General features: G+C 42.3%; 1 protein-coding gene across 3 annotated transcripts in view; it reads right to left on the bottom strand.

Moving 5' to 3' along the window:
• Nucleotides 1-239: 239 nt before the first annotated feature.
• ankfn1 (ankyrin repeat and fibronectin type III domain containing 1) overlaps nt 240-25,223 on the bottom strand; it is a 128,362-nt gene continuing 103,378 nt past the window's right edge. For all 3 annotated transcript variants that reach the window (XM_035407236.1, XM_035407237.1, XM_035407238.1), the window contains 11 exons: nt 24,826-24,933; nt 18,136-18,235; nt 17,328-17,460; nt 16,846-16,962; nt 15,471-15,686; nt 15,183-15,349; nt 10,551-10,701; nt 8,900-9,068; nt 8,219-8,385; nt 4,716-4,929; nt 240-4,444 (listed from right to left, as the gene is read on the bottom strand). In XM_035407236.1, coding sequence (XP_035263127.1) covers nt 3,648-4,444; nt 4,716-4,929; nt 8,219-8,385; nt 8,900-9,068; nt 10,551-10,701; nt 15,183-15,349; nt 15,471-15,686; nt 16,846-16,962; nt 17,328-17,460; nt 18,136-18,235; nt 24,826-24,933 — 2,339 coding nt within the window. In that variant the 3' untranslated portion in view covers nt 240-3,647. The remainder of the gene's footprint in view (nt 4,445-4,715; nt 4,930-8,218; nt 8,386-8,899; nt 9,069-10,550; nt 10,702-15,182; nt 15,350-15,470; nt 15,687-16,845; nt 16,963-17,327; nt 17,461-18,135; nt 18,236-24,825; nt 24,934-25,223) is intronic.

Genomic DNA, 25,223 nt, shown 5'->3' with positions numbered 1-25,223 from the left:
CAGTGTTTTCAAACACATAAAAAGAACATTACAGCCATTTATATTTTGTTTAGAATACTTACTGACGTTAACATTCTCAATGGAGAAATGGCAACTGCAAAATGTGAAATTGGGATTCTGTAATCGGGATCAGATTTAATTGCTAATGTTTGCACAAATGTGTCACATTGTCAGACATACTCAGAGACCAAAGCAAAAAGCAAACTCCAAGAGCAAATAAACATAACCATGTTTTGCAGCAAAAAAAAAAAAAAAACACATCACACTTTAAAGTGAAAGCACCTTTGATGATGACATTTTCTGAACTGTCTTCAGAACCAAAGTACCCTTTATGTCAATTTATAACAGAACTGATAAACAGAAGGGAAAGAGTACACAGTTTGCAGATGGTGACATTAGTTGTATAATGCAAAACCCACCATTCAGTTTTGCCTCTGCTCCTCTCATTTTTTATTTCATGCCTATCGCAGACACTATCAGGCATAATGCCAAGCAGAAAGACCAGGCCCAAAAAGATAATACAGTAGAGCCCCATTATAAGGACTTTATTATAAGGAGGTTTTGCAATAGTACAGCAGCAGTCACCTGTTACCTGCTGAAAGGAGTTTTTTGGGCTTTTTTTGTTGACTCATTGGCACTGTCACTGCATAGAGAGTCACATAACCTTTACATTGCTATGCAGCATTTATAACGATAGGTAAGAGAATCAAATAGAATGTGCAGGCAGTGAACAAAAACAAGTATATAACAGGTCACAAAAGTGATTTACTAGAGTGATGGGGCACCACCATTTTTGATGAAACTGGTTGGTCTCACCTCAGGTCGAAATCTGAAATGTGTTTTTCCATTTACTATAGCCGCTGTTGTCCATTGCTGAGGCCTCTGCCTCCAGGTGTTCCGTGCTGACACGACTTTTGACAACTTTGCTCCCAAAAAACTTGCACCAACTGTCATCCCTCTTTCAAAGACACTGAGGTCAGTTCCTGTAGACATGCTAGCCATTATTATAGACAACCAGGCCCATCCAGCATTTTTACAGATGACCCTATGCATGCTGGGATGTTCTTTGTTTAATGAATGGATAAGCACACCTGTGTGGTAGTCTCAGTATAGTGGTATAGTGGTCTTTGCATATACACGTTTCCTCTCATTTACCCATGGTTTCTATTTCTGTTCAATACATGTAGGGGAAATTCACGTTTTGAATCATAGAAAAAAAAGTCTAATCTAATTTTTCTTAGATTTAAAAAGCCAGCCAACAGTAATACTAATTTTGTGATGGAGGGACCTATTAAAATGAATAAAAACCATATTACAGACAATTGTAGTATAAACATTTACCACAGAATTATGTGAAATACTAAAATAAATAAGATAACTTATTTAGGCTCGGTTTGACTCTTATCTGCATTAATTTTGAGACTCCACCGTATTTCTACTTTAAAATTTGATACCGATTAAAAATATATGGTCCAAAAATAAAATAGGCTCTGACTATGTTACATTTCATCTGAAGGAATTACACAAACAGCCTGAGGAAACCCAGCACTGGAAACACGTAAGGGCTTCAGAATCTGCCAATAAGTTTGTACACAAATGTACCCTTGAAAAATCTAATTCAAATTAAATATTATAAAATAAAACTGAAAAAAGATACAAAAGTGCAAATGGAATACTTATTTTGTACATACATGTTGGAACAAAGCTGATAGTGTATAAAAGTGTGAACAGCAGTTATATCATGTGATTTAAGTTCAGTAAAAGGATAAACCAAATGTTTTCTTTTTTTCTGAAATACACAGAAAATTGTGCAAAGACTTCTTATTTTAAATGCACTGCAACATCAACAAGTCATAACATTGCAATGGAGCAACAACTGTTACTGGTATCATATCAAAGCTGCCCTTGGAGCTTGTTTTAAATTTAAATAGACTTCTCTTCAGAAAATATGTGTCTGCAAACATCAACACGCCGTTACTTTAGTGGTAAAAGCATTAAAAATATACAGAGATCTGTGTAAATCAGTTGGGCCATTACATCAGTGTAATGGCCTCGCTGATTTACAGTGAAGTTGCACTGGCAGTCCCACTGAGCCCCTGTGCTCAGCAGTGGGAGACAGATCTGCCTAATGCTAATCATTATCCGAACGACGGGAGCAGCTCTGCCTTCTAGTGTTCACAGAACCAGTTAAGTGGTTAGTTCCCGCTTCACTTATAGGAATAATTGCCACGAGGAACTCTTTTCCTGATGCACAGTGTCTAATTAATGTGCTTAACGACAGAACACATTGTTGCCCTATAGCTCACTACCACTGTAATTATGTAAAGAAGCCATGTAAATTACTGACAATGATCACTGAATAGGGAGAATGCAGGTCATTTACAAATTCAAAATCTCCAAACCTCTTGAACATTTTGAATTTGTAGAATTTCCTTCTGTCTTGCTTCTATAAATCATCTCTATTGACAGAAATGTTTATCTTCAAACTAGCCCTACCCAAGTGCACATCCCTCCAAAGCAACATGGGGTACAACACACTACAAAGGTTTACAGACCATAATCAGACAATCCCATGCCTACAAAACACTTTTTCTTTTGATGCAATACATTAACACATGAAATAATAAATGGTTTTAATGTAAAATGGCAAATAATTTAACATATTACATGTTAATATAAACGAGTAAAACAGAGACCAGTCATATATTGGAGCTCAGTGCAGACCCAGTGGAATTTATATTATACATGAAAGTCCTGGCTGGGAAGGATCAGAGTCAGCCCAGGGTCCAAATATCAACCTTCCCGAAATATCAACCCATGAATCTGTCCTCCATTCTTTTTGGTTTAATTTGGAAAAATAGCCAGGTTAAGACTGATGCAGTCCTAGTCAAGTAAACCTCAGCATTCTCCATGCTAGAAATACTGCCATTTTAATACATGAGACAGAATAAATACTATGCAAAATGTTTACAGTGATGATAGTAGGATACTTCATAGGGGAGGCCACTGCTGTCTGCGTTAGCACAACACACACACGCAGGGCTGTGTAGCAGCATCGCATTGATTCAGAGTAAGAAACCAAGATCGTTATTAAAAGAAATAAATCAAATGTTTCAATGGTTTTCTGTCAGTCAAATATATTTCCGCACCAAATCATGGGTTCTGTGTGAGAGCTGATTTGGCATATAACACCAAGAGAAACTATTCAACTCCAATTCTGAAATTTCAAATGTCTCTGCAATCCAACATCCCCCCACATGTTATGGACTGGATATTCATGCTGATTCATTAAACTTTTACATTTGAGCTATTGTTAAATTACTTGCCATTTATTGTACACCCTAAAGTGGTAGCAGAGTTTCAAGTTCAATAGTTAAAGCAGTGCTTCAGTTCATGTTGCATTGGTTATCATCATTTTAACAGTCAAAGCCATGAAATTTATGTTCATAAAATAGTTGACCAGCAACTTTAGTTTGTACATTCTATGGAAAGGATGCAGTATCCATGTGCTGTGATCCTTATGAACACATACTCAGATTTCAAATTTGCATGCCTGTGTGTTGGAATCAGGACTAATGAAACAAGGGGGAAGTGGGTACGGGTATAGGGACGACACAGCATCACCACTACAGTCAAATCACCGACTTCTAGAGCGTGCTGCTGAGAATCTCAGACACTTGAGCGTTAGTCTGGTCATCGGAGTCTACGTCTTGAGCCAAGGACCCGTCGTACTGGGCGGCCGACTCGGCCCCCACCCCGCCCTTCCCCGCGCCCGGGCCTGGGCCCCAGCCGCTCGCGTCCTTGGTGGGGGACGTCTTCTTGCAGGGCTCCACAAAGATCCTGCGCACGTTGGGCCGGGCCTCCCTGTGAGCCCCCCGCCCGTCGTCCAGGCTGCAGGTGGCGTGGGTGACGAAGGTGCTCTTGGGGAGCTCGGCCAAAAGGCCGATGGTGGCGCGGGTGACGGCCTCCAGCGGCAGGTCGGAGTCGCGCTGCGGCGTGTAGACGCCCTCGGACAGGGACGAGGCCTGGCTCTCGCTCTGCACACGCAGCCAGCGGTGCGGCCCGCTGAAGCAGCCGTGCTGGGGCTGGCTCCTGGACAGCAGCTTGCGCTTGGTGGGCGGGTTGGCCAGCAGCTTGCCGCTGGGCGCCTTCTCCGGGGCCTTGCCCGCGAAGCCGGGCGCCAGCGACAGGCTCTCCATGTTCCTGGCGCAGGACTCGGCCTCCGGGCCGTCCTTGGGGCACACGCTGTACTTGACGTCGTGCATGTGCAGCACGTCGGGGGCGCTCCCGCTCAGTGCGCACGCGGCCTGCTGGGATATGTCCTGCGATGAGGAGTAGACCAGGTCGAGGTCGCGCGGGCTCAGTGCGTCGCTCGAGTCGTAGTCGCTGTCTGTGGGGAGGAACACTTCGGAGCACCCCTCTTCATCTGAGCCGGGCTGCGAATCTGGAAACGCAAACAAGATTCTCATTACTCACCTATTTATTCACAATTTACAACCCAGTATTACAATTATTACAGTATCAATACATGATATGAATATATTAGCCAGATACCCCTTGAAGAAATATCAATGTTTTTTTTCTTGGATAAATGAAATGATGATAAAACATGGAAGTGACCAACAGGTTCAGAATGCAGGGCGTGCTTTACTGGAGCACACAGGGTTTAAAAGGGGTGAAGGGCACAGAAAGGGAGGCAGCGGGGCGGGTCGTACCGCTCATGGCCTTCCTCCTGCGCATCTCCGGCGACGGCGAGGGGGTGGGCAGGTAGTCCATGTTGGAGGAGGTGGAGTCGTTCTTCTGAACCGTGCTCTCCGTTTTGGAGTCCACCAGCCACGTTATGGGAACGCCCCCCAGGGGCTGCTTGTAGCGGGCGTACTGCAGGGCGTCCGTGATCCAGCGCATCTCCCTCCTCATCTCGTCCATCTGCTGCACAGCGGGGGACGCCACGTGGGCAACGGCATTAGTGCGGACGCAACACGCCCTCACTCACCCCGGTGAAAGAGCAGCCAAACCTCTGGAGGTTCGGTTCATCTGTCTCATCTTGTCTAATAGCAAACCTGGAAATGCTGATGATGTTTGTCCTGTTGATTTGCTATCGTAGTCTTAGGCATGTGAAACAGCAAGTTGCTTTGTTCATGAAACCCCCTGCCAAATGCACCCTAACAATTACCCCACTTTAAAAATCACTGAGGTCTCTTCTTTAGCCATTCTAGTCATAATTACAGGCAGCCAAGCCAACATATTCATATATGTATAACATCCCAGGATACCCTGAGCACCCAAGATGTTATTTACTTATTTAATAGAATAACTACACTACTTACTACTTGGTGAGAGCCTCTGCTTTGCTTATACGTGTTATCCCTTATTTATCGTGGTGTATCGATTTTTGCCTGTAAATTCAATCTAAAACATTCTGTGATGTGGGACTTGAAAATACTAAAGCTTGTTATGCTTCTATATTTTCTGCAGTCATAACCTTATGACTTTATGGATGAAACATCACACAGAAATGTTGCTGTGAGTAACGCACCAAAGCAGAGAATCTGCTGGTTACTGTAATTGATGATGAATACTGACTAGTCCTGACTCAACGGCCAAGCATGAGTGGCAGTCAGTCATGCATTCCAGCAGAGGAGAAAGAGGAGACAGGAGCACATATGATGAATGATGAAAACAGGCAGAAATGATGAGAACACTGATGTGGTTTCGCTACTTTTAAAGTCGGATATCTGATTCTGTTTTAAGCAGGAATATTATGAAGGGAAGTCAAACTGCAGACTCTTGCAACTGAATACTGTATCTGATCAGAAATGCATTTTTTCCATTTCCGAGAATTCTGTCATCGTCAAGGTCTGATTTAATTAGAACACAATTGTTTTCTTCAACAATAAATTGTAGACTGCTCTTCATACCGTTACCATAATGCCACAGCCAGACGTGACAGGAAAGCCAATGGTGATAGCTTGTCAATCAAACTTATAACTGCCTCTGAACTGTAAACAAGTGCTCAGTGCACAATCACAGAAGAGCTGACCGAAGGCCTCAGACCATGCCCCCAATAATCTCGAAGCCGGCTCCACGCAGTCTGCCTCCTCTGTTGGCCCGTTCACATTCCCTATCAAACCAAGTCACCCATGGGGGCCTTGCCTTTTGCAATCATGTTTAGAATGCGTGGCTTATGTGTGTTTTCTATGCAGAAACACTCTTCGCGGAGCAATTAGAGCCCTTTCTGGCACCTACGCAAGGAGCAACATGCTCGAGGAATGAGACTTGACACCAGGGGATGACTCCATTGGAAAGTATGCTAAAGCTCTGATGAGAAGAAGAAAAGAGCATTGAGGGCAGTATGGGTTGTGTTTCTATTATTTTCAACCGAAAATTGACTGTATCGGTTGCCTTCTGCCAGAGGCAACTGGATTTTTCTGCACTGTAATTTCTCCATTTCAGATCTCAGGTTATTCACCCTCTACGCATTTCGTCAAGAGATATAGGCAACATTAAAGATATGTGCAAAGTTGTACTTTATAGGCGTACTCAAGAGGTAAATGCATTTAGTCAAGTTTACAATGTTGGCCCGAAGCAAGCCCATATTTATGATACAGTGACATCCTAAGCATTGTTAAATTGCACATTTAATTCAGTCATCATACACCCACTGAACTACAGCAAGGTTGGCTGCTAAGTTGATATGGGATCACTGTGCACAAAGAATAGCTAGTAGGGGAATTCTAGGACAAATTCTTTGCGTTGGTGTTTGTCTGGCACAGAGACAGCTCAAGGAGCAGGGGAGAAGTAATCTGCGAAGCCCATCGACTGACATTTCCTCTTGAATAAATCTGAGAGGATTCAGTTAAAATAATAAGCAGGGCCACAGGCCATTTAGAGATAATGTTTAAATGCACTGCGGAATAGTAAATGAGCAAAGAGAGAGGACGTTCGCAGTTTTAGAGTTCGCACTCAAATTTATTTCTCGACACACAGACTGCAACGCAATGTATTACAGGTGACCTGCGAACAGCACCATTTCTATTTGTTAACAGCAATTAATTTTTATCACAATAGCATATTATAGCCTATGGGTGTGTGTGTGCATCTCTTTGAAGTATACTAGAGCATGGAAAACTTTTAACTACATCGAAACTTGAGCCTGAGCTCTGGATGTTATTACATTTTTCCAAAGCAAAAACCATGTGATCAATATCATCTCATCAGAACAAAATGCTCTTTGCCCCAGAGTACATTCCCCTTCCTTCATCACCCTGCCCCGCACTGCAGAGAAACTGTCCCCTCACCCGCTGCCCCCGTAACCTTAAAAAAGCTCATACGGAAAGTTGGACCTGGCAACTAAGGGTCTCCTTCAGATAGCGATCATGAGTGATGGAATCAGTCTGAGGTCAAAATAAAAGAAAATAAGCCTGACCTTAAATCCTTTTCACATCATGTTTTCTGACAGACGCTGCCCTTTTAGAATGGTTTACCTAACACATTAACATTTTCACACTCTCTTATAATTGATTCCACATTGCAGAACCGAGACACCACACACACACACACAAATTCATCCACACCCAAGCGCGCGCACACATTCATCCACACACACACACACACACACACACACGTGCGGACACCCACGTACACACACACACACACGTGTGCAGAAGTGCACACACACACACACACACACACACAAGAATCACACAAACACGCATGTACTTACATGGGTGATCACAATTAATTGCCAAGACCACAGTCCTAAATCTGGATTATTTCAAAGTGAAATTACAGATGCTTTTCTTTTAAAAAAAAGGCTAGAGATTGAGCTACGATATAATTTCATTTCTCAAAAAAAAAACAAGCTACTTCAGAATTTATAAGCGCAGCAGTTACATTTTACAACATCAGTAAACTGTTGCAATTGGATTACTGCTTCAGTTATTTTTGCAGCATTTTTTATTTTCCTTTTAATTTAATAATATTCCCAATGTATGTACCTGAGAACATGCATAACATTTTGCGTTATAAAAATATCTGTCAATACCGAGATATATGATATTCTGGGCTTGAGATGAAAGAGGATAGATTTTTAATAAATATCATGCGAATGTTTTGCATTAGGGGAAAGTAAACAAGCCGAAATGACTGTGGTATTTGTGGCGCTGAAATAAAACCACATGTTATAGTTCGTAAGAGGTCTGCTCAGTGCATGACATACCTGAATATAGTCGAGAATGTGCTGGTGCCGCTGTTTTGCAGTCGCAATTTCAGCATCCAAGATGGCCTCTCGCAAGGCCAGCTGGGTAATGAGTGCATCAAGCTCCAAAACCGAGGACAGGCGGCAGTAAAGGCTGATGAATTTTTCCTTGTAAGTGCAAAAGTGAACTGCAAACACAGAAGAGATTAAATACCCATGTCAAGAATGCCTAATGTTACTCATACCATTTCAAAATCACAAATAAAGATGGAGGTCCCTGTTTGCAACATTTGCATTTGTAATTGCTGTCATTTCTCCTCATTTTGCTGATTTTTCTATCCTTAAATGAAATTAAGTGATACATCGTAATGGTGCTACAAAAAGCCCATTGTTAAAAATGCATGTTGCATTATAATGGGGGCATTTAAAATCTTTTCACAGAACACACTGTCAGTCAGAATTAGAATTTAAGCACCATTCAAATTTTAATTGTGGCATCAATTATTTGTTGAGGCCGAAATAGCTTTGTTTTCTCTGGGTCTCACCGGGCTGGAGCCTTCAAAGGAGCTACAGAGGAGGCTGCAGTCTGCCATGAGTGTGATTTATTGTTGGTCCGGTGGGAGCAGCGGGAACAGATAGGAATCTGTGGATTTTTATAAGGCCACTGAGCTAATATTGTAGGTGAAACAGAAGCCAGTATACCTAGCTCAAACATTTGAAGAGGGAGGTTGAGGAACCCTGAATGCAGGGTGTAAGGATTAGTCTGTCCTGGGGCAGTGCAGACGTCGTCTGAGGCAGGCAGCAGTAGAAGAAAGGAGACATTGTGCCCCAGCTCCAGCACCTCCTGTGTGTAGAGACGGAAGTGCTTGGCCTGGACGGGGACACACGCACACAAGCGCAGGAGGAGAGGGGTTAGGGCACGGCGTCGCTACCCTGCTCATGTGACCTGCCCATGCTACACCCGCTCGTACTCCCTGCTCACTCTACACCCATTCACTGCTCACGCTCCACTCATTCACACAGCCTGCTCGTGCTACACCCATTCACACTCCCTGCACCCGCTACACCCATTCACACTCCCTGCACCCGCTACACCCATTCACACAGCCTGCACCCGCTACACCCATTCACACAGCCTGCACCCACTACACCCATTCACACTCCCTGCACCCGCTACACCCATTCACACACCCTGCCCCCGCTATACCCATTCACACTCCCTGCACCCGCTACACCCATTCACACAGCCTGCACCCGCTACACCCATTCACACTCCCTGCACCCACTACACCCATTCACTGCTCACGCTCCACTCATTCACACCCTGCTCGTGCTACACCCATTCACACTCCCTGCACCCGCTACACCCATTCACACAGCCTGCACTCGCTACACCCATTCACACACCCTGCACCCGCTACACCCATTCACACAGCCTGCACCCACTACACCCATTCACACTCCCTGCACCCGCTACACCCATTCACACAGCCTGCACCCGCTACACCCATTCACACTCCCCCCGTTCTACACCCATTCATACTTTACGTTGCAGCTCTGACACCATGTGAGTTCATTTCAGTATGAATGTTGCTGAGCTTTTTTGTTTCAGGGTAATGGCCTGTTCTTAAATAACCTGTTAATCTTGAACGTACAACAGAGTATAAACCTTAAAATGTTTTCAACGGTGGACTGTTCTATCTAAAAATAATAAATCTTTAGCGCTGTGGAGAAATGTACCTTGCAAGACTGCTGAAGCGCACAAACAGTAGAAGTGCTATTATCGGGATTCTTTGGGAGACATACAGCCATGAGGAAAAACGGCAAGATAGTGGAAAATTGAATTTATGACAAGAAAAATTTCAATGGAGCACAGAAGAGCACAATACAGAGCAGATAAAAACCAGTGAAGCTGAAGAGAGAAAGCAAAAGGACTGCACATTACAGTGAATAAAAACAAGTCTCCCAGCTCATCTTATAACCCTTCACTACCAATTATTAATGAATACTTTTAGCAGTTGAAACAAATGCATAAAATGCACCATAATTGAGTGTTAAAAACTGCATCAATGCTGTCAATCTTTTCAGATGAGATTTTAAAGTTTTGTTTACCAGACAGGATTTAAGCCCCAGGCCTCTAGTTAAAGGAGGTTTGTTTGCTGCTTTCTAGAAGCACCTGTGAGCTGCGGGGGCAGGAGGGGGGTGGGGTGGGGGGGAGCTTGGGTGCGCTCCCTCAGACAAAATAAAGTTTTCACTTATCGTTCCTACTACATGCTGCCCACGAAAGAGACAGAGAGGAGGAAAAACAATGCCATAACACGCAGATACGCAAATGTTCCGCTTATGGCAGTACCTGGTGAAGAGGTAGATTGATCTGTTTGAGAAAGCCTTTTACAGCCATCTGGAGCTCATAGAAGAAGAGAGGAGTGCGGCAGTCGGCTGTCTGATCCGCACTTTCCACACACACCGGGCCAGACAGTCTCTGGAGCCAGTCCCACTCATCTCTAGGCAGAGAAGGAGACACTTGGAGTAAGTAAACAGGCTGCACTTCTTTCCCTCCGACACGACTGTGTGTTTTCACATATCCCCAGAGCCCAGGCTTCTGTTATATCAGCAGAGCGCGCGGGATCAAGTACCAGTAGCATTCCCCATTTATCCGTATTAATATCTTGGCTGACAGTGAGGGATTATCGCACAGTTTACAGAGGACCCCAAAAGCTAACCAGCATATAATTACTGTTATAGACAAAAGTGCAACAGAGACAGAAAGCAATTTGTCACAAAGGGATAACTACTTGACTTATTTATACTTTGTTAAAACGTCTGAGAAATGTGTATAATATAAAGGATTTCTATTTAGAGTATATATGAACTTTTGTTATATTTTTGTGTGACTGCTGAGGCAAAGCCAGACACTGTTATTTCTTTCGTCCACTCGTTGAACTGCTAATAGATCATATCAGTGGAAATGTAATATAAATGCAATACAGGTTGCTAGAACAGCAATAGCACCACTCTTAACTCAACCACAATTACAGAGGATATATTTCAGCTCTGAGAAGGGACAACAGTTCCAAGTGAGAACAATAGCCTAAAGACTTGATTTGGCGCGTTATTTTTGGGACACTGCACCACAGTGCAGATGATTTGGTAAGGCACCCTTTTACAGTTCCTTAAGTACTAAATATTTACCTGGTATTGTAAATATGTGTTTAAAAATAGCACATACTTGGGCAATTACCACTGGTAAAAAAAGGTTCATACTGAGAAACTGCCACTGCAATACTTGGAAACAATTCCTTTATTACCTATCAATTCCAGTGACTACCTTGTAGTCATAAAAGGTTTAGGTTGGCTATAGTCTGAGTTTAATTGTGTACTTCCTAGAAATTCAGATAATACCTTCTTGGAAATACCTCCAGATGGTCCAATGGCAGCTTGCAAGCCATCGCACTGGCGAAATGGTATTTTCGCCATGGATTTTGACAAGCCTGAGCCGTTTGGTCATTTCCAGACTCACCGTGCACCAAAGTGGAAGGAGAGTCACTGCTGGGGGTGTCAAACTGGATTAAGAAGCAGACTGCAATTTTGGTGAAGCCCATTGCAAATTTCTGTCCCATCTAGTGTGTGATTTGCACCCTTGCCACCCGCCTGCTCAGACCAAGTCTACTGCATAAACTGTAGCCCAACGTAGGGCGGATCGCTAATTTGGAGACTTTCCCATGCAACGCGCGCATAATCATAGCCTATTCAAAAGCCAGTCAAGGGTTATTGTGGATCATATGCCGTCCTATTTGACTTTCATATAAATACCAGAAGCAAGAAAAATGCATGCTTTGTATTTACTGTCCATTGTCTTTTCTTAATCATTTTAATTCGCACATCTATTTCTATTTTTATTTGTTTATGGCTGTTCTTATACTGCATTGTAGTCCTGGGGTTACTGTAGTTCATTCTTTTTCTTATACCAAACTGTAATGAGAAGAACGACAATAAACGCAACTTGAACAATATTTTCATTTTAATTGACTGTAGTTAAAATGATAGCTACAGTACTGGCAAGAATTATGGATAAACAATCCATCTTTTTGGCATAATAAATGTAATATGCAATAAATGTACCAACATACAGTAATTGAGCAGTCTAATGTATTTTACTGGGGGAAATTTTATAATTAGCTTGACTGCTTTGTCCAGTATTTTTCTACATAAAATTATAATATCCATGCAAGGAAAAAAATAAAAAAGTTTTTTTTTTTTTGAGTTGTATACTTTTTTTCACATTACTGATGTCCAGAAGAATGTCATTACCATTTGTGGTCGAGATGTTATTTGTAACCGGGGAGACCAGGCAGAATTGTAACAATTTTCACTTTTTACTGAATTAGAAGTAATGTTGTGTACGATTTAAACAAACATTAACGTCGTCCGATGTTACAAGAGCAAAGTATGTGCGGGACAGGTGTAACAATGAAATAACTGCACAATAACTGTATCATTAGTAACAAGTATCAATAAGAAGATCATTAATATCTTCAATATTTACAGGACAAAAGGCTGTTGGTTCAAAATAGCATACTATACATGTATGTGTACACCAGCGACAAATTAGGAAGGTCATGCTTTTTTTGTTTTGTTCACTGCCAAAAACGGTACATATGCGGGACTGGATGAGTTGTGGTTTCGTCATGTTTTAAATACACTTGTTTTGTCGATGTAGTTATGACAATAGGGAAGCATAAAGAAACCTTTTTCAGCCAATCTTGATTTTCTATAGGCTTTACCTCATTTGTTGGCCAGTTACTAATCATGTGTGAGGTGGAAACCAGGTTTCACCTCTTCTATACCCTTCTATATGTATATTTCCTATACTTTCAATACGTAGATACTAAAACCATGCTGCACGGGGATAGACTTGCTGTTCCCTAGACAGGTCATCCATTTGTGTTACTGTCACTACAATCTGTGTCAAAGTTGCTACTTTTATGTTACAACTGTGTTGAAAGTAACACAAAATATGTTGCCCTTAACTACACATAGAGATGTGTTTAAAAAATGACACATTCCGTGTGGTTTTTAACACATCTGTTTTGAGAGTGTAGGAACCAAACAATTGCACTCAGGCTGTAAACAAGCTAAACCTATGATAACTACAAGATATCCACTGAACTGACAGGCAAAAGATGATGTTTTTCTATATATTTTGGTTTTAGTTTCTTAGTATTTACCTATTTTTTTTACCAGCAATAATTATCCAATCATGTGCAATTCTTGCCGCACATTTACCTCGTAAATACCTAGCACTTAGGGGACTGTAAAAGGAACCATTACAGATGTTTTCCGCATCTCTGCGTGGACGTGTTTCTGGGTCCCATACGCCTAAGAGCCTGGTGAGAGCGATCACCTGAGTGACAGATACGGACCGAGCCCCGTTTGCTCCTAGGGTACGGAGACATCCAAGCAGGTGAGGGGCTTGTTTTTGAAAAAAGGCTCCCCACCCGGGTTTTTCCTCGGGTCCGTGACGAGCGTCGTCTCGCGCGAGACTCGCGCCTGAGACGTGCGGGACTCCCGCCGGCTGCCTCAGCCCCACGCATGGAAAGCAGCAGTAAATTCAGCTCTTTACTGCCTCTCTGATCGGCTGGATAATGCGCGCCCTGTCTAGACCTAGCCTACCTACCGGGGTCAAATGCGTGACCTGACATTAAAATAAATAAATAGCGCATATATTTAACAAAAACAAATAACATTTTATCTTGGACATAAAAAAACAACAACAAAAAAAAAAAAGGAAAAAAAAAAGGAAAGAAAGTAAGAATTCATTGCATGAAGTAACAGCAAAGGAACAGCATTTTTAATCCTCCTTCAGTTATTTTCCCTTTCTTTGGTCGACCATTAAGAATCCTCTAGCACATCTTGGGGTATTCGCCTTCCCGTTGCTATGGCAACAGGGCAGCAGAATACACCGGCACGTCCAATGGGCGTCTGCCTCGTGAGAATCTCCTGACTTGATTCAAAATCTGCTTGGGAACATCGTGCCCATTGAAGCAACCAATTTTCTAAATATATAAACCTCTCAAATCAGAGTGCAGTTCAATTAGGCGTGCCATTTGTTATATACCGAGCGCCCGTGCGTTTCTGATGTTTCAACAGGGCGACTCAGACGAGGCTAAAAAGCGGTCTGATTTTCCCTCTGCGTCCACTGTACACCCGCGCTGTCTGGCCTCCAGGAATTCCTCGAACCACAGCCGACTAACACTGCACATGCTTCTACCAGGCTGCTTCAGCCCTAGTTAAGAAGAATGATATCTGATATACCAGTGCCGAGCTGTGGCCAAATACACAGCTCGGCACGAGGGGCTCCTTTTAGAAGGAGTATCAAATAAGGCTGAATTCCTCAGGGGACTAAGCTACGACGGACTAGGGCTCAAGCTATAAAACACACTGCGGCAGGGGACAGGCACTAGGAAATGAGACTCCCTCTAAAATAAAAGCGAAGCTGGCAATGAGACTGCAGAAATCAAACCTTTAAACGTCGGCCCTAGGAAGACAACTGCGTAGAGGCATTCTGGAGGGGCTAAACACAATACGTGTCTTAAGATGTTAAACAAAAATGCCTCCAAATACCATCTCGGTTCACAATTTTGCAATGTCGATCTAATATGTTTCCGAGATCTTGGCAAAGTCTTTACCAAAGATGGCCATTCAAAACATGAAATTTATACCATGATGTAAAAGTTAATTAAATACAATAAAGAAGGGCAATGTTAATCCCCACTTATTTAACTGCCTACTGTATATACTGCAACCAAGGCTGTCTTGGTGTTTATGATGCAGCATATAGGGCTTTTCCAGGTCCAAATAAACTAGTGTCCTGCTTTGCTTTTAATATGGATTTACAATGGTGTATCTAATTAAGCCTTATTAAGCTTGTATCATCAGGTGTCTTTAGAGAGAGGTCTTTCCTGACCTTTGGGGAGGCTACTACCTGGAGACATTCCAGTTGTCCCGGATCTTGAAGTGGCACAGCATGTTGGGGACTCTCTGAGGGACGAGCACCTTGATCTGATCCACAGAGCTGCTGAGCTTCAGGTAGCCCAGGTACAGCCCGGGGGACAGGCGATGCTGACTGCGTCTATGAAAGGCCAGGATGTCCTAGGAAGCACACAGAGACCACGCCCACAGCCTCAGCACGGGACAGAACCAGGAGAGAACACATCCATAGCAACCACAAGCCAGAAGGGGTCAAGAACCAATCGCTGTGCAGGGCACGCACCTGTATGGTGATGAGCAAGATGTCCAGTGCGGTGGGCTCCTCGGGTGTGGACAGGGACTTCCTCTGACTCTGCAGCTTGGAAACCTGCATCCACTTCCCATTGAAGAAGGAGTAGAGGCTCTCCATCTCCCTGATGGTAACCAGGATAACATTGCCGTGCCTGTCTTTAATGGGCTCGTAATAGACCCTGCCCAAGTTGTGTGTGCCCAGGAGATTCTGCAGGGTAGGCAAATAAAAATAAAAGAGAGAGAGAGAGAGAAAGAGAGAACAGCTTTCAGAACTGCAGAGTCCCTATACCTGGAAGAGAAAAAGAGAAGATACGCCGCGCTAATGTGCCGACACCAGCTTAAAGACGGGAGGCATTAAACATAAAGGGAAACGGGAGAGACGCTAGACCGAGCTCTTCAGCCCGTCTGCCTCCCTCTGGGCTCCCGAGGCATGCCATTTCACAGGCGGCTGCAGCGTTTCAGCACTTTAGAGAGGCTCACACTCCCAGTCAGCTTCTCAGCTCACTGACTAATTGTTTCATTTCCCTCTCATAATGAGCTGGTAAACAGATCCCCATTAGAGCCTGCCTTCTAACTATTCACTCAGATGAGACGAGGGACAATGAGGGAGCCAGCAATCTGGCAGGTTACATGCAGTCCGGCTGCATTGCATTTTGTAAAAACAAACAAACAAGAAAAAAACATGAAAACGTAAAAAATACTCACACCGTGTTATTTATTCATTGTAGTTAACATCATACATTTGTTTTTAGTTAAGTTTTTCGTTATGGTACTCAGCTAAAAATGTTAAAAAGCATTCTTAAATAGATCTTTAAATATATAGTCAGTAGTGGAGGGCATTAGATACTTTTTCCCCTCCATCCTTTGGTTGCCAAAAAAATCAATTTTTCAGTGGTGCATGGCTTTAAAGTGGTCCATGCTAATGCGTTGGACACATGAATGGCTATTTCAAAGATGCTTGCTATCTCTGAAATGGCCCCTTTTTAACCATAAAGGGTAACTCAGCACTCCTTTCTCACTGACAGCAGTAACATGGGGAATCAATCAGGTATAAAAGATACTGTTGAGTCACTGTATGGAAGACGATTGGGTAGCCAGTCTGAGAATTTTTAAGTGGGGCATTTGGGTTGAAATCTCTCGTCTTTCAATGGGCCCTGTGGAGTAGTGTTGCCATATGGACCCATAAATATGCCATCTAATGGCCCTTGCTGTCTGTATGTAGAGACAGGGCCCCAGAACATCTCTGTGAATAACCATGGACCAAAAATGTGAGGGACGGACCCACAATGTCCCCACATAGAGATGTGGACCCAGAGTCCTCTGTTTGGATAAGTAAGGAGAGGCACCATCGTGCCCATTGGTCTGACCTGGAGCTGCCCGGCGGCAGCCAGCATCTTCTGCCGGGCCTGCAGGGTGGAGGACGAGGACATGGAGGCCGACATGCTCTGCCGCAGCCACCGCACATCCTCCCACATGCAGGAAAGCTGGTGACACAAAAGGCGGATTACACCCCTCCATCCGTAACGCCAAGCCAGGACGGCTCCATCTTAATTACCACACCAATCAGGAAGACCTCCCTCTTTGAGCCCACAGTGGATAATGGAGTTATCCGCAATTAAAATGACACATTATTCAGCCATTCATTTCAATTATGCACCCGAGAGCGCATTCCAAGTCTTTCTGTTAATGTCTGATTCAAAACAAAACAAGAAATTATTTGCAAAATGACTGCTCCATTAAACAATATTACTAACAGCACCCAGAAACAATTTCAGTTATCTGCGGAACACATGTCACTCGGTGAATGAGACCGGTGCTTGGCTGCAGCCATGTTCGCATTGTGCAGTACCTTGGCAAACCACAGAAAGTCCTGCATGATGGAGCTGCTGTAGGAGTCATCGATCTCCACGATGGGGATTTGATCCTCGTTGGTCACCAGGAGGCTGTCCTTGTGATAGAACACTGCCGCCACATACAGTCCCCTGAAAAACAAAGAGATTAGGACCGTGGCTGATTTCATTACACAAGGGCGAACCGTGCCCAGGCAAGCTGAAACACAGTCTGGGGCAGCATCGTTACACTAGGGAAAAAAGGTTATGGAGCGAATAAACTGATTAGGCGGATCGTGCTTTGACAGCAGAGAAGTGCCATGAGGAGACATAACAATCGCTGCTTCGGTTTTCCAAGAAGGCCACTGTAGCATCTGACTGCATTAAGTGCTCAAATCAAACAATGGGAAATTAATTAAAACAGTCAAAGCAAAGGCAAACGAAAAACGGGTCAAAAAGAGGGACTGGCTATTCATTAGGATACAGGCAGATAAACAACAATATAATGCTTACATTCTAAAATCTGATTTCCCAATACCAGTTAATACCAATCCCACAGCTACTTTAAATGTAAAAATAAGATGCCATCATTCAACTACTGCAACCAAAAAGCCAATTGGATTTGTGTCAAGCCCAGGATATATGCCACATCCTCTGGGCAATGGATCAATAAAAAATCAGTATAAGAGCTATGCACGACATTCACGACTTTTTAATTTGCTCTTAAATAATTTAAAACTAACATCTGGAGTTTCATCATTTTTGTTTGGCTCAGATGATTTTGACTCCCAACCAGTCAAAACGCATATTTCAGACACAAATGCTCACCTTTTAAGTGTTTTCACAAATTTGTTTGAGGAATGAAACAGATGCTTAAGGCTTCTGGAAACGGACTGCTTCCGGCTTGGATTCTGAAGCTTGGATGGATCTGGAATACAAAGATATCGATCACTGAACACACACATTTATATTGACAGCACCTTCTTCTAGTCTTACAGAAAATGTGTTTCCCAGGAATAGTGTAGTGATTTCAAGACAGTATTCAGATGGGAATCTTTCCAATGATCCCAGTTCCTGAGAATCAAATGGGAAAGACATACGTGGGAGTCTACAGGTAATACATCATGAGAGATGATAGATGAAAGGCATTCCTCTAAGCGGCATCAGAGCCGCGAGTCTGAAGCTCATAAATGGTCTCTCTGGAAGGCACGGTTCTCTGATCCTGGCTAATCAAAGGGATGAGAGAAAGGGAAACGGAATGTCGGTAGGATTTCACAATAGCTGTTGACCATTGACACACGCACCCCATTACCTCAAATTCAGTGAAAGCTCACATAGCCCCTACTTCAAAAGGCAATATAATAAATTGCCTTGCTAACATTAGTGCATGAGGCTGAAATTATGGACATTAACTGCCAGAAACAAACAGTAGAAAAGGGAATGCGTTCAAAACAAGAAAGTAAAACGTAAAAGATCTGAAAGGGCTACCGCGCAAAGCGGTACAAAAACAACAGAACAGAGCCCTGTTAAAAGGGAAAACAACGTCACAGGCTTGAAAGGGTTCAGTGCCGTGGAGCTGCTCTGATTGACAAGTTATCTTGGAGTTTTCTGCCGCGTATCTCCCTGTTCAGGCAGTCCCTATCAGCGTGTACTTCAGATTACAATCTTCAAACGTCCTTTTCATTAAATTAAGCATTGCATAATTGCCCTCATGTAAACAGTGGGCAGATGGAGCAATTAATTCTGATGAAAAGCTGTTTACACCATTAAAGTCATTGTCAGAAATATGCAATCACTTGGTCATGCTACCGAAAGACCAGTTCTCCTGGGATGGTATATGGACTTTGTTGTGTGAAATCCATTCAGCTTTTTTCCCGAAAAACTGACATGTTAATTTCACATATCCTGGAATAAATCAATCTCTTCACACAATACCACACTACAGCCATTGTTAAGAATAGCTGGAAACTCTAAACCCCTAAAATGTGCCAGTAATCAATCTGAAAAGCAGATTATGCTTTAATTTCTGTTCAGTTTCATTACTAGAAACAAGATGGCATCCAAGACAGATCACCAAAAAAGATAAAAGTAAAACATTTTCGTGTATGTGATGCCTTTTTTATTTTCTGACATTCACTAAAAAGTGAAAAAGTAACGCAGGGTGCAGAGTCTCTGACTCATTGGTTTAAAAAAAAAAAAAACACACAAGAACGAAGATGCCTTCTGCTACTACTTCAGTACTTTATCAAAAACCCTATAAATAAAAAAGTGTTTCAGCGTTGCCCGGATTACACTCGGAAAAATAAATCTAAAACTACCATTTCTAACTGTAAAATGGTTTAAATCCTATAAAATGCTGCACTGCTTTGAGAAACTGTGTCCACCACACTGGACTTCAGCATGGTTCCCAGCAAAGGAGATTTGTGATAATCAGAATAATCAAAACGGACTTCAGACACATTCTTTAACACTTCAAAGATGGAAAAATGTGGGCGGGAAGGCTTCCTACAATGGGAAGTGCTGGCGGGTGTTTGAGGCGCCTGATGCCCCTCATTTTAAATCTAGATTTATTTCCTGGCCGGGAGGTTAAACGGTTTTGACAAGTGGATTACACCACATGAGTGCATGAGCCTGCTATGCGGCCCAAATGTCACAGCAAATAAATAAATAAATGCCTTTTCATTTGTGAGAACAAAAAATGTATCACCTTCGATTAATGAGGTGGCAGTCTATCTGTCAACTACACCAACAAAAACGCAACCATACAGTCGAGTGCCGAACGAGGGGGACATTAGAGAAATGCAAAGAGGAGGGGAAGAAAGAAAGGAACATTCTCCATTTTGTAGTAATTTAGCACAGGTCAACAGAGTCTTTTCAACACTTGCAAAGGTAAAGGGCTCATCTGTAATGATCATGGGCTAGACTTTCCAGGCCCTTCTGACAGAAGCTGCTTATATAGCTGGGCAGAGAGTCCCTGTGTGAGCCAGCTGGGCTGGGGGTGGAGTGGGGGGGGGTCACTGTGTCTCAAGCTGGAACACAGGGTGCTGTGTGTACCACACACCCCTTAGTCTGTTAGCAGACTCTCAGCTCCACACATACACATCATAAATTAAGATAACCTCCTCTTAAATTAATGTATTTTCCTCAAGGTTTTATAGTACTGTCATTGTAAAGTACTGATTAATTTCTCTGATTAATTTTCAAACACAACCTCTCTAAAAATAAATTGTGTAACTGAAAAAAATACACATACTGTACACATATTTATTGTATAAATATGGAGTGATATATTGCTTTGAAAATTACAACTTCACTAGTTTGAAGATTTATTAATGATTGCTTTTGATTAATAGTTCAGCAAATAATTGTCAAAGCTAAAAGAAACAAATTTTTGGCACAGATTTTGCTCAAGCTTTACTGCAGAGAAACTGAACTCTGGTACAGGAAACTGGAATGTTCTCCAGCTCTCGTATTACTGATGAAGCAGACATCATAATATTCCAAAAGCAACAACGCACTGAAACCCAATCACTTCTTTCTACTATAGCGATGCTTTTAAACTTTGCACAAACAGGAGCTGAAACCTTTAAACTCCCAAGTCATCAGTCAGCTCCTGGTAAACGCTGCTTAAAGTCTAAAGTAATTTGAATTCATATATTTCTGATCAGTGGGAGGTAGTTTGGGAGTCTGATTTGGAGTGTCTGCCCAATGCTCAAAACATGATGGAAATAAAGAAAAACAAGTTTTATTTTCAAACAAATAAGGCCTTTTATATAAAAAATCAATTATACAATATAGTTTGCGAGGCTGGCAGGCCTCCCTCTGACATCATTAGTGTTGACTCGTAAACAGATGAGTGATGAACACTTTTTCTGCGTGTCAGGCAAAGTCATATATAGTTTGGTAATGGAGTTAGTGTTTGTGAGCACTGAGGCACTGTCAGCACCAGAAACAGCAGACCTCTATCCCCCTAGCCACCGAGTGGATTAGGAGCAGGCGCTGGGCCAACGGTGCCCGCAGACGTAAGACGTCTGCCTCGGCCTGAGCGCGGCGGGCTGCATCGCGTCTGCTCCTTCCAAGGGCTGCTTTTACTCTCCTGTGATTTACAAAGCATCAGTGTACGGGTGACATGCTGAACACATAAATGTACATAATCCAAAATGGATCAACGCATTAAAAATTATTTATGTATATACATTCCCCTGTGAACGTGGCATGTTTGCTCAACAGGGCATGCAGTGAGTTGCCTCCAAGCTAAAGACACGGGGAGAAAGAGTATTCATGTCTCTCTGAATGTAAACTTGGGTGAAATGCATTAACTTGCTTCATTAATTCATTTCAATGCTCTGCGAATAGACTGATATGAACCACGTTAAACAAGAGCTTTAAAGAAGCAGACAGAAAGGTCAGCACAGAAATAGTCTCATTGTGCTGAATCACAAAGGCTTTTTTTCAACTTTATACTGAAGATGAGTAAAAAACAAAAACACAACCCATCCACCCTCACCTATCCATCCACAAAAAGACAGATGTGACAGAATCAAAAAAGTGGGAGAAGGAAAACTAAATATCCTGAAGTGGCCCAGTACGGTACGTCACACTGTCTGCTTCGGAACCCATGGCTTTGATCAAAAGCGAATAAAAGTCCCTAGAGTCCACGTTCTTGACTTTTATTTCATATTAGTGTCAGTGCATTGTAGGCTGGCCAAATGAAATAAATGTGATTCACACATGGGAGAGAACCTTATCATTTTGTTTTCCCACTTTGAATTACTGCAATTACTGTCACATTAAAATTGATGTCTAAATTACTGACTCGACAAGCCTTAAACCAAAAGTTGCGGAAATTTCAAACACACTGGAAAATCATATCTCAAGTCTATTATTTCAATATCAACATAAAAAATGAATTCTAAATTTATCATTGCTAAGTCAAAGATAATTACACTTGAAATATATTGCCTACATACACCCACACAAAAACACAAATGCACATGCAAACTGGACCAAAAGTAGACTGTGTGACACTTTCATAGAATAACAAACCAAAGTACAAACAATTATCTTTAATTCCTACCTACAATAACACATAAAGATGACTATACTCAAAAATAATCTTAGACATGACTTTCTTCAAAATAGCCTCCTTTGGCTATAATTACAATTAAACAAATTATTGGAAGTCTATCCAATAATTTAGCAAACTGGGGGTGGGACAAAGGTGGAGGGGTAATTAAATTGACTGAAATCTTATCGACCTTAAGTTTTTTAAAACAGCCTAATACCATTGGCCTATAGTGTAAGTAAAATAGGGACTGAAGTTGCAAGAAATATGGCAAAGAAGGAGTTAGGCTTAGATGTGTGGGGCCAAGTAAACATATTGCGGCAAGGTTATTCCCTGTGAGAAATTGCAAAGAAGCTTAAAATTGAAGCTTAAAATCCAGGTGCAGCGTTCAGTGCACACTCGGAAGGGCCCAGCGGATGGGCAGCAATATTAACAGAAGAAGACCAGGAAGATCAAGAGGCAGCATACAAATATCTTGTGGTGTCTAGCAAAATAATTACTCTAAATATTACAGCAACAAAGTGACAGAAGCTCAAACACAGTGGGAGATTTTTTCTCACCTAAAATATTTTTTTTGAGTGGACAGATGCTTGTGGCTAGGCCTGGTGGGTTTAGAAACACAATGGATACAAAGGCACAACGCTGGACAAATCCTAATTCAAATATGATGACAATACCACCAAAAATGAGTATTCTGCATTGTTTGCTTTAAGCTACATCTAGGCAGGTTTCCAAAAAGGCCATTTGGAGACTCCAAAAAAACACTTAGTAATCATTGATATTATGGGTCTTTAGAGGTATAAAATACGATATACTGTCTACTGCATGCTCCTGGAAGTTAGGAAATTCGCTGACTTCCCTGCTTGTCACCATGCCCCTCCCTCTCCATCTCTGTCTCCACCTCCCACTCCTTACTCTACCATTGCCACCTCTGGCAGCAACAGGTCTGGATTGTAGAAAATAATTACATTAGCTATTTAGTTTACTAATCTATTTATTAATGTACACTCACTGAAGTTTTAGTCAAATACCCCATCAACTCGTTAAATACATCCCACAATTTCACATGCCACATTTGTTATTGAAAATCAGCCTTACTCCTTATTTTAAACAGAATAATAATAAAAAAACATATTTTGACAATGTATTTACATGCTCATCAATATAAAATAAGATCAAGTCCTCCACTGAATATGCCCTCTGCTGTGGAGTCAAAGCTGTTTTCACTGTCCTCCTCAGACAGATTCACTTAAACGAGTGATTTATTTTAAGGCCCCCAAATGCAGTCTTCTGTTTAGACTTAGGCATTGCAAAATAAATGTTTGTTGTAAAACAACAACATTTTTAGGTATAAAGTCTCAAGAACTTTAATTTTTTCCTGGTGCTTAATGTTCTCAGGAAAAAAAATACACAAGCCTAATAACCTATACACATTACAGGCATTTAGCAGGCATGCTTATCCAGAACATTTGTATTGTATCCATTTGGATATACACAAAAGCAATGCAGGTTGAGTACCTCGCTCAAGCAACCTGGCAATTCAATACCCCTACCTGGGAATCGAACCTGTGACCTTTAGGTTGCAAGATCAGCTCCTTAGCCATTGAACTACACTGCCACCCACAGTCAGAAAAGGTTATTTCTTGGCTAAAATACTTCAGTCATCACTACGATAGCTTGCCATTGTTAGTAAAATTTCATATATACACAGTATTGTTGTCATGTACAGTATGGAATGGCAACATGTACAACAATAATTCCCCTGTGAGAATTGCTGGACATTCTTCAACATTTTTCCAACCAAGCATGTTTTTGGGACAAAAAATTATGGGGTGGTGCGACTTAAGGGGTTGGATGAATAATACAGTGTAACTGTGCAAAACAAGAATGATGCTCTTATTAATATTACTATGCCTTTGATATGTTTACATATACAACACACTTAAACTTTGCAGTATGAGAATGAGAAATTCTAGTGATGAGGGCTTGGGTTTAATGTGTTTTGTCTATAATAAAACAAAAATGCCATTTGAAGCTTTTTCCTATATCATTGTTTTGCATAAACAATTAATTTCAGCATGCAAAGCTCAGTGGATTAGAAACTTTATAAACACATTTCAAGTCCAACAAGATCAATCATTCAGATAATTTCATAGATGCACAGATGTTATGACACGCATGGAAACAGAGAAAAATGAGTAAGGTGGAGGAGAAGGAGAGGGAGAGAGGGAGAGAGAGAGAGGAAGGGAGGAAGAAAAAGAGAGAGAAAGAGGGGAAAAGGGTGGGGGGTAGAGTTCCCAGGCAGAACCACTGGAAGGGTTAAAGAAAGACAGTAAAGTGAATCCAGATGTGCCAATATTAATAATATCTCTTCCTGATGAATGGGGAGGTAAAATTACAGGCGCCAGGGAGGCCCCGCGTGCAGCCCTACCACCCAGGCGCGCCCCGCTCACCTCCGCAGCTGTAGTGCTGGTGTGTGGCGCGGACCTGCTGCAGCAGCCTCTCCATGGCCTCGATGTGGCCCCGGTGCCGCGGCTCCCGGCCCTCGCACTCCTTCCAGTCTGGGCAGGACAGAGGAGGAGAGGCACCGCTCACACACACACACACACGCTTGCAGAGGCCTGCGTCGTGAGGACGCCGAGCCGCAAGGTTCGAGCCTGAGCAACTGAGTCTCGAGCGATTCCCCAGACAGCTGATGAACTCTCCCGCCTAGTCGCTTAGCTGAGATTTGTTTTGCAGACGGCCTGAAGAGCAACTTGTGAAAGTTTTTTGTTTTTTTTTGTTTTACAAAAATATTTGAAAGCCATCTTTTCACTACTGGCTCCTCCCAAGGCCAAAAAATAATACTCCG

Source organism: Anguilla anguilla, chromosome 2 (assembly GCF_013347855.1).
Source record: "Anguilla anguilla isolate fAngAng1 chromosome 2, fAngAng1.pri, whole genome shotgun sequence".
NCBI classification, from domain to species: Eukaryota; Metazoa; Chordata; class Actinopteri; order Anguilliformes; family Anguillidae; genus Anguilla; species Anguilla anguilla.
Note: the sequence above shows the minus strand (reverse complement) of the source record. Positions and strands in the feature narration are given on the sequence as shown.